Source organism: Eurypyga helias, unplaced genomic scaffold (genome assembly GCF_000690775.1).
Source record: "Eurypyga helias isolate BGI_N326 unplaced genomic scaffold, ASM69077v1 scaffold39722, whole genome shotgun sequence".
In the NCBI taxonomy this organism is placed as follows: domain Eukaryota; kingdom Metazoa; phylum Chordata; class Aves; order Eurypygiformes; family Eurypygidae; genus Eurypyga; species Eurypyga helias.
In genome coordinates this window covers 26,192-36,769 of record NW_010237397.1, presented here as the reverse complement: position 1 = coordinate 36,769, position 10,578 = coordinate 26,192, and the positions used below count along the sequence as shown (strand labels likewise).

The 10,578-nt window shown below is 39.7% G+C and overlaps 1 protein-coding gene across 1 annotated transcript in view; it reads left to right on the top strand.

Annotated features, from left to right (window-relative positions):
• The first annotated feature begins 772 nt into the window (after window positions 1-772).
• The window catches only part of SCAF11 (SR-related CTD-associated factor 11), a 31,548-nt gene continuing 21,742 nt past the window's right edge, over window positions 773-10,578 (top strand). Inside the window, 2 exon segments of the mRNA XM_010147447.1 lie at window positions 773-833; window positions 1,651-1,805. Of these exon segments, the coding sequence (XP_010145749.1) occupies window positions 773-833; window positions 1,651-1,805 (216 nt within the window).

The window sequence follows — 10,578 nt, the reverse complement described above, 5'->3', positions numbered from 1 at the left end:
CTGGGTGTTGATAATTTTTTCAAGTGTAGTAGGTAAGCCTCCAGAGAACATACACTTGCAGTTTCTTATGAGAGATCAAATTCTTTCAACCTGTATGATGTGGATCGCAAGTATCTTCTCTCTCCATGTTACTCATTTCATACTGCTCCTTTGCAGGATAGTTGAAACATGCATCCTCTCCGTTGTACCTGTACTTGTGACCCATCCTTGTTTGATGGTAGAAATTTCCCTTTATGTTTTTCTCCTGAATGCAAATAGTTCTAATTGTGCAAAAGCAGGCAAATGCAAGCTGCTTTAATTTTTCTCACTTGCCATTGCTACAGTGATGCTAGATGTGGAAAGCAACTAACAATTCCGGTACCTGTGTATTTAATTTTGTTGCTTGAAACAATTGTGAAGGGCAATTTGCAGATGTTGGTTACTGCTGTGTTTCGTGGGGAGGTTGGCATAGACACTTATCGATGCATTTTAACTTTTAAACATAAAAGCAGCATTGGTGGTCTAAAAACACTGCAGAAACTTTGCATTTGTTGGACAAAATCAATTTTCAAGTTGGAAATACCAGTTGCTAGACAGCATTAATAATGCTCATGAACTGCAAACAGGTGGTGAATGATCTGTGTCTAACAATGTCATGTGTTTCTGCTCTACAGAGGCATAATGAAATGGAGAGCATTCATTAAATCCATAGTGGTCATTTTTATTTTCAAGTTGCATCTAAATGAACTGTGTAAACTGTTTCTATGTTTTCCAGACTACATTTTGTAAGAAGATGAAGAACAGAAAGCAGTGTATTCAAGATACTGACGGTCAGAAGCATGAAGGCATGGAAGGTAAAGGCTGTGTGTGTGAAAACATGCCAGTATATTGTTCAGGTTCAAGCTGTGAAAATGGGGTTTTTCCTTTGCTCTTTCAATTAGTATTCTGCTTGTTTTGAAAGAAGTGTGAACATAACCACTATCTCAGCATAATATTTTTCTTTGGCCTGTGGGGTCCCCAAATCCTTTGACTCTAGTAGCAGAGCAAAAGTGGAGATAGCAATTGTTGTTCAGAAAAATAATTAACTTAGAGTAAACTTCCTTGAAGAAAACTTCTTGCACATTTTTTTTATATTCTGAAAACAATTTCTAACGTAAATAAAAAATGCTCCCAGTTCTGTTAAACGTACATGATTAGGTAGATGTTTGATGATGTTCAGATTAAAGTAGTTCTAAGACTAGAAAACTAAAATAAAAGCAGACCATGTGTATTACAAGATAAATCAGACCAACACATTCTATATTCATTATTTCATGGAAAGAGCGTTCAAAACAACCAAGGAGAAGACACTGTTCTCCCCAGTTCTTAAATGACAACATGGTCAGTAGGAAGCACTGTGTGGTACTTGTAAATAGGACTAGAGCTAACTTTTTTCAATGGCAAGTATCAGTACAGTAGTCTATGAAGTACGTTGTGTAGTATTTTACACCTGAAATACATTTATTTTAACTACTACCCTGGCTAGTGTATTGACTGCATTTGACCTCAAAACTCAATTAATTTGCTTTTAACTAGAGAAAATTGTATCTTGTTGTCTTATTGTTCAAATCTAGAAGGACTTTGTTTCAAAAAACTGTCAAAAATTCTAAGTGGCAATGTTGTTAATGCCAGGTGAAGAAAATGAAGAAAGCTGTTCCTGTTCTACTTTGTTATATGACGGTGACACATGCCCCATCTGCCTGAACTGCCTTCAAGAACAAGAGATTGGTATTCCTGAGAACTGCAGTCATACCTTCTGCATGACTTGTATTCTTAAGTGGGCTGAGGTAAGACTGAGAACCAGGTGTGTGTTTATTTTTCAGTGAAATCTCTTACATCTAATATCTACAGGTTGTTTTAAAGAAAGTAAGTTATGGATTTTGACTTTGCACAGAAGTGTCTCAATGACCATTTTATAAGCAGATCACAGGAAAACTTCACCTTAGTGCAATGAAGTACTTTGTTTTCTTTCACTAAACATCCTGACTTACTGATGGTTACTAAAGCTTAGGGATCAGTAAAAAAGTAGTGTTGGCTATTTGGAAGATCAGACAGTATTATGTGTGTGTCGTAATGTTGCAGTGTCATTAGCTTAATCTTATTTTGTTACCCCTGATGCTGTTTGTCATACTGTCTACTCTTAGGGCTGGGACCAATATCTTTTCATGTTAGTCTACAAAATGAGTTTGATAGAACTTCATGTGCTGGGTTCAGCCAGGAAAGAGTTAACTCTCTCTACCGTGGCTGCTAGGCTGTGTCTCTGGATGCAGAGAGCAGCACTGATAAGTTCTTAGCTGGCGCTGGGGAATGCCTGCACCAGATTCAAGGTCTTTCTCCCCTTCTGACACTGCAGCTGCGTTCCCAGCTCTCGCGGTCTCGCTACAGGCAGGGCAGGGGGTACACGGTTCAGGCACCTGACCCAAACTGACCAAGGAAGTATTTCATGCCATAGTATGTCATGCTGGGGGCAGAGGCAAGGAGGGAGTCCAGGAGCCATTGCTCTCTCCCTTACTCTCTCTCCTTCACTCCTGTACCCTTGTTAATCCTCTCCTTGACTCCTGCGTTAGCTGCTTCGCTAACTCAGGGGCTGGGTCGTTCGTGAGAGAGTTGGTGGGTTTGTTTAGTTTTCCCGGTCGTGCTATCGCTGAGAGGGTTCGCTCGCAATCTGCTGTGACAGCGCTCGGGCTCGGGCCCTCGGGCTGCAGCTCTCGGCCTGTGATCGCTCTCAGCATCTCTGGGTCTGACTCTCCCTACTCAACACCTGTTGTGCACTGGTCAGTGAGTGGTGAGAAATTCTATCATGTTTTATTTCCTATTGTTTTAATTATTTATTATTAGTAGTACTTGTGTATATTAATTTAGATTTAATTAGTAAATAGTTCTTATCTAAATTTTAGGAGCTTCGTTACTTCTTTTTCCTCTGATTCTTCCTCTCAGGAAGGGGATTTGTGAGACCGGCTTCATGGTATTTTGCTAGCCGGAGTTAAACCACGACAGTGGTCTTTTTTAGTTTTCCTGGTTGTGCTCTCGCTGATAGGGTTTGCTCAGAATCTGCTGCAATCGCTCTTGGGCTTTGGCCATTGGGCTGCAATCACAGTCAGGCTGTAGTTCTCGGTCTCTCTGGGTCTGACTCTCACTACTCAACACCAGCTTGTGCATTGGTCAGCGGGTGGTGAGCAACTGTATCATAATTGTATCATATGTTTTGTATATGGTAATTTAGATTTAATTAGTAAATTTTACAAGCTTCCTTGTCTTTTTTTCCTCTGATCCTCCCCCTCCACTGGAGGAGGGGAGAGGGATTTGTGAGAGCAGCTTTCTGGTATTTTGCTCGCTGTAGTTAAACCATGACACTTAAGTTTTCTAACTCTAAAGAGAATTCACCTGAAAGGTGTAGTGCTATCCTGAATCAAAATTTTTAATTATGGCTATTTGATGGAGCCATAATTAGATAATGTAGATAGTTCTGGGACCTTAAAAAGAAAAAATAATTCACTCGTTGAACAAATTCTTGGCATTCTATTTAGCCCTTTTTCCTCACATATATCTCCTGTAGTCATTGTATTAAGCCTTTGCTATCTCTGCCTTTCCTGTAAGCTTTTCAATTGTCAGTGTACAACACTAAATTAGAAATGTTTTTATACTGTATTGGGTGGGAGGGGGCAGTCCTCAAATGAGATGCTGTTTTTTGTCCTTCTCTGCACTTGAATTGCTTACTCGTTGTAGGAGACATCGCTGCTTGGTTTTTTTGCAATCACTTACTTTTGAAGTAAATTATTTTAATTTCATTGTGTCCTTTTAGAAGGTACATAGGCTTAGATCTGCGTATATATACAAATACTTATTCATGTAGTATTTTCACTTACTATATTTTAACTTTTTTTGTGTTTTTTGTTGCTGAGGGCCGACAGTAGCGTGACTTCTCTACAAAGGTTTTGTATGAGTTTCAGAGTATTAAAAAAAGGTTGTCAAATGATACTTGCTTTAAAGTCACAAACCAGATAATAAACTAAGTCTTCTGTTGCCAGACCTTCTGCTCTGCAAATGATTAATTGTAGTGCATTTATTTATAAGGGAACAGGAAGTTCTCATGCACAATTTTACCCTGACTTCCTTAGCTGGTTGTTACAATGGCAGCTGAAAGGCAATCAGTAGTGACATGCACAGGGAAGCAGGAGCTGGAGGGCCTGCTGCTGGATTTGAGTTTCACATTGCCTAACAGATACTTTTCAGCCCAATGAGGAAGGGAAATTTTCTTGTTTTGAAGAGGCAAATGAAGGATACGACGTTTTTTCTTGTGTTTTTATTTTGGCACAAGGTACTATCCAAATGGATTAAGAGCAGAAGTTGCTCTTAAGAATTTACGGATGAAGTAGATGTGATGTCATAAAAATGGTGGGGTGTTGTTTACTCACCTGGGTAAGGTTTCTATTGCTTCTTTGCATTAGTGACATCTGATGGGTAAAACCAGCCAGCCTTCCTCTTCTGAGGATACCTGGCAGTTGGACCTGTGGAGTTCATGAAACTCCGTTGCCTAATCTAAGAGTGTTGAAAACTGGCTGACAGATGTTCAGAGGCTTCAGCTGCGAGAAGCAGATGAGGTTTTATAGCGTGGAACAATAGAAACATATTATAAGCACGTGGCCATTTGAAGCATGCTGATGCCATGTAGGTTTTGTGCCCACTATTAATATTTAATAAGTAAATGGTTTTGTTCTTTTTTGAGAAGCGTTGCATACGGTTTAGCTTTCTCCACTAGTTCTTGGCTGATCGTAACTAACAAAACCTAAATAATTGACAAGTAGTCATTTTAAGTTACTCTGAACAATGAAGATCTAAAAATTATCTGCTCTTTAAAGATTATGTGACCACATTCTGTTTAAAGGTTAAGTTGATTTTTATTTGGTATAAATATCTTGGCTTTAAAAACACTTCTCCTGTTTAAGCATTGGAAAATAAAAAAATTAAAGAACATTATTATTGGAAAATTTCAAGGTGCTTTTTAAAAGTTTCTGAAGAGCTCTCTCGTGTATCTACGGTTACACTCCATACACTTGAAGGCTTTGCTAGCAGTCTGTGTTTGAGTTGGATATTGCTTCTGTCTTTCTGTGGTGCATCTGGACTTCAGAATCTAACAGGAACAACTACTTCTCTGAACTGTTGTTTTCAATTTGTATGTAATCATTGCTTTTCTGAGAGTTTATGGCTTTCGTATATAACTCTGTAGATTCTAATGAAAACCAGGGTGGTTTGGGCAGACAGTAAGAGTTTGTTTACTATTCTGCTCCTTGTTCGATCTATGGGAGATTTGCAACATCACAACTCCCTTTAAGTGTCCCATACCAGCAGGTTTTCCATCTGCAAGCAGCCGCCGTAACACTTTGAAGATCTTGCTTTTTAAGGGGGCGAGAGAGATAACGTAGATATATGTGCACTTAATAGCAATATATAAAAATTTGTGGTAGGCGAGCATCTTCTGGTTCATTCCATGAAGAGCTAAAAAGGGGTAGGAAATTTGCCACAGAACATCTAATATATTGGATTCCAATGGCTGAATCTGAGCATTTAGTCTCAGAATTATGTAGTATGTTGGAGTCAGTGCTTTCTTGTCATTTCCTTTGAGGAAAGGTGTCAAACTCCTAAAAGAAAAATGTGGGGGAGATTAGAATCCCCACTAAGAAACTAGTCTTTGAATTAACTTTTTTTAAATGTCCCTTAAATTGTTCTGTTGTCTTTTGGCTATGTTTACTGTAGTTAACTGGCATCTGAGAGTGTTAGTGTGCACTAAATTCATTTGCTTACGCTATTAAACTCTCCTATACTGTTAGGCTCTCATCTTGTGTGCCTTTGGCCATGCTAACTAGTGCTCTCCCAAGAATTGCTGGGCAGGCAGACTGCTAGGCACTCTTTTCAGTAGGCATGCAAAGATTAACATAAGTGTCATTCATCCTGTGCTAGCTGTCAACTGCTTCTGTCAACTGACAGAGTGTAATTTGCTAATGGAGGCTTTTGAGCTTGAGACACTGTATTTCAGTGAGGCTCTGCTGGAAGATCATAATAAGTAAAAGGCACTAAATCTGGAGCTGAGGTTGCTGGACAGACCCTTCAGTGGGAGTGTTGAAGGGCAGCCTAAGTGGAGGGTTGCTTTCAGTATAAAGAACATCTGCATGATAACATTATTCTGCCCACATAAGAGAGGGAGCTTTGGCTATTGCTCTGTGGGTAGAAAAATGGGGGGGGGGGTTTTTTTTTGGGGGGCGCGGATACACCAGCAAAAAAAACCTATCTAGAGCCTTCAAACACCACCAGAACAGTTGTGTTACACCAAGGGAAGTAATTACACTATGTGTTTCTCTCATCTGTAATACCACCAGTAGACTAAAACTTGCTGGGTCAAGGCTGTACACTTTTTAACTTTTCTGGTACTCTCGTAGTTTGTATTTCAGGTGGTAAGCACGTATGTTCTAGTTCGTAACTATCAGTTCTGAAAGCGTTTAAGTAAAGCTGATGTGAGGGGAGGTTAACTAGGTGTCTGTGGTAAGCAGATATGCTAAGTAGCCAAAACCTCAGCTAAGGCAGCTGCTTTAGCAGCAACAGTATTGAGCCTGCATGCATTAGAGGGAAACTCTCTGCTTTTTCTTTGTACTCCGTGCAAAGAAAACAATCTTAAATTAGCGGAGATAAATATTTGCTCTGCTTTAAGCTTTTTAACTTCCCTTCTGTTCTTCAGAGGCTAATAAATATACTGGAGATTTCCATCCTTGCTCTTCTACTAATTCCCCTTATGAACCATCATGAGAGAGGAGCGCTAAAGAGGAGATTGTGTGTTGTCTGCATTTTCACAGTAATTGTATAAGAGACACTGATTCCAGTGACACTCTCCTACTAAGCTCGTACCTCTGTCTCTGCACCTGGTTTCCCTCATTCATTTTTCCTCACCTGGAGGACTGAAAAGTGAAGTATGTTCAGCTGTAAATTCTCCAAAGCATCGAGGCGTGCTGGGGTAGGCTCTGTGGAGTATCAGCGGTTGACTTCAAAACTAAGGAGTTGGCACAAAGAGCTGTCATCCATGAGGTTTCTAGCAGATGTTCTGTTCTTAGAGTAATTGTTTCCTTTGTGCTGTTACAAGGTTTGGATCATTGATTACGTAGAGTATACGGCACGTGTATGTTTTTCCAAGGGTAGAGAGTTACCTGTACGGTAACTGGAATTTTTAACGTCTGTTTATTTTCTCATCTGGATTACTTTTGTCCTAAAGGATATAGGAAGGAATCGGCTTACGTGGCAACAAGCTTCAGGGTGATCTGCAGTACAGAGCACTGTGGGCAGGATTAAGGTTACATTCGCAAACCAAATATGCAGTGTGTTCAGAGAAACACTACACCTAACAAATAAAACAATGATAAAAAAACCTTTTTGTTGAAGTGCATATGTGGGCGATGCATCTGGGAACTGCCGCATGGAAAATCTGTATTAATCAAGTTGTTTCAGAAAATCTAGACTTTATATACTTTTTTCAAATTTTTCTTTGTGGTATACAGTTGTCCTTGGCATATTTCCCTGTTTTAAGCAGGGCAGTTGGACAAGTTGACTTCCAGAGGTCCCTTCCAACCTTAACCATAATGTGGTTCTGTGATTTATCAAGTACATTCATGCAGCAACTTATGAATGCTAATGCTGTGAAAGTGCAGTGCAAAAGTGTGTGAGTAGTTTTGAGTTTGGCTTCAATTCTTCCAGTAATAGTGTCAAAGGAAGTACGACACGTGCAGTGTCTTTCTTGCTGCAGAATTCACAGATCCTTACAAATAACGAATCGTTTCAACCTTTCCTAAAGACAGCCACCATTCCAATAGTCAGTCAACACTTGATGGTAATTTTGGATTGGAAGTGAAGGACTAGCCAACTGTGTGATGTAAGTAGAGAGAAGACATTTAGTTTGTAACTAGGTAGTCTGTTGATCAGCTGTTGAGACTGGGATCTCTGTGATGCACTCTGTCTTTACTGTCCATGAATGGTATTTTAAAAAAATAATGACTTGTGTCAGAAGTAATGCTTTCCTAAAGCATAACTACAGAAACTTTAAATGAACTTGCTTTTTTTAAGTAGACTGAAAAAAAAAATCATCCTGAGTTTTCCCATGCTTCTAGAAAATAGTTTCTTTGCTGGTGTCTTCCTCCTTTCCTTTCATCAAGATGTGAAGAGGTGTTTCTCACTGTACGTTGCTACAGTCTCCCTTTTCACTGAAGTTGGAGGCAGAATTTTTTTGGAGTACTGTTATTATGAGGTAGAGTAAAATACACAGGCATTTCTTTTACAATCTAAACCTCACCTTTTAATCCTGAATTTCATTACAAGAATCTGGTATTATTCGTGTTGCTGATTAGGTTCTCTAATAAAGAAGCAGTAAAGAGTGCAGGACCATGTTTCTTTTTGGACCAGCTTTTCAATACAGCAGTTAAAGAACAGACTCTATTATGGGCCACTTGAATTAAACAATATGTAAGGGAAGGGTTTTACTGCAGCAACTTTAATTCCATACTCTCACCTTGTTATGCAACCTCATAACATGAGCTTGATTAGATGTGGATGTCTGCCAAAGTTGTTTTATCAGCCAAATATGTTTTGGGGTTAGCTTGCACCTATTTGTGTAGCTTCCTGAAAATTCCCAGCTGGAATATATTAACTGCTTCGGCCTTTTGTGTACTTCATTTTGTTCAAATGCTGTTTGAAGTGATGCAGTTAACATAAGAGACACTCCTTGAGTTTAGAGATCACAGTTTTGTGGTGCCATAGCAGTTACAGGAATATTGAACATTTATGCCTGTGGAGCTAAAGCAAGATTTTTGTAGAGGGTCATCAAAACCAAATAAAATACTATAGAATTATTTCTTTGGAAAACTTGGATACAAAACCACACATGCTGATGGATAGCTTCTCAGGGGTTGCGGACTTTGTGAGGGCTCACATGTTCTATGAAGAGAATTCTCCTAATATCACGGGGTAGGTGAAAGAATGAATCACTGCAGTTACCAGTTTTAACATGAAAACTATGAGTAGTTTTGTGGGGGGAGTAAAACAAAGACATTTTGAAGTGTGCTGAGCTGCTATTCTGTGTTTTTCCAAGAAAAGAGCACCATTGGGAAGAAAAGCAAAGCAGCTCACAAATCCAGCTGTGAGGTTCTAATGATTTCGATGATTACATTAAACACTACATGCTCTGATTTTTAAATAGTTGTGTTAAAGGAAGATATTGCATGAAGCTGTAGTTCTCACTGCAGCCTTCCAGTACCTGAAGGGGGCCTGCATGGAAGCTGGGAGGGGACTTCTGCAAAGGCCTGTAGTGACAGGACAAGGGGTAATGGGTTTAAATTGAAAGTGGGGAGGTTTAGATTAGATATCAGGAAGAAATTCTTCCCCGAGAGGGTGGTGAGGCACTGGAACAGGTTGCCCAGAGAAGCTGTGGATGCCCCATCCCTGGAAGTGTTCAAGGCCAGGCTGGATGAGGCTTTGAGCAACCTGGTCTAGTGGAAGGTGTCCCTGCCCATGGCAGGGGGGTTGGAACTAGATGATCTTTAAGGTCCCTTCCAACCCAAACTGTTCTATGATTCTATGATTCTATTCTTGCTAAGGTTGTGATGCACACCATACCCCTCCCTCACGCACAATAAAAGCGATAGCTGCTGCTTGGGCTCATTCCATCTGGCTTTTTTCTTGTTCTAAACATTTTTCCCCCAAAAAGGACATAGTGTACATTCACTATTACTTACGATGCTACCTGAACAGAAGCCTCAGAAGAGGGGAAATGCTGACCTGCCTTGAACGAAAGAAGACTCAATGTACTTTGGTTACCAAATCATATTCTCAAAAAAGATGAAAGAGATTAGTAAAAGCCACCACTCCTCATGATTGCTTCTTGTAAAAATGTAGTCAACTCTCACTCTGTTCTATAGCACAAATTCAGCCATGCTGTTGGGAAAAGGGACAGGGAATTTTTTTTCTTCTATCATTTTCACTTGTTAGCAGACAGATGAGAGCTGATGGATGCTCAGCCAAAAGTTTTATATAGATGAAGCAACCTCTAGCTTTCCTCAGGACTACCCAACAATTGTGCCGCAGCGGGGGGCACGGAGGTGCGCGTGGGACTGCCCTGTCTGGAATTTCTCTTGTTGTGCACTCACAGATAGCACTAGCACTGTGAAAAACAGCTGAGTGGGGGGGCAAAGAGCATCTGCTGTTTCTGAACATATCTCAACTTAAAGGGTAGCTTTTGAATTCCAGAATGTTTTCCTCTTGTTCTACTACGATGTATAACTGTATGGAATTGTTAAACGTTTGTCCAGAAGACCTGAGCATGTAACAGTGAATGTTTTTCTAGTGGAGCAAAACCACTTGTCCTCTGTGTTGCTGCTCCTAACACTTAGTGTTACTTCATTGCAATGAATAAACATAATTTGCTGTGACTTAAACTTGGGAATGTAATATTCATATGTAAATTTAATGTAGAAGCAGATTGTATTCTTGGAAAATCTTAATTTTCAGCTAAGGTAAATCCTGAAATGA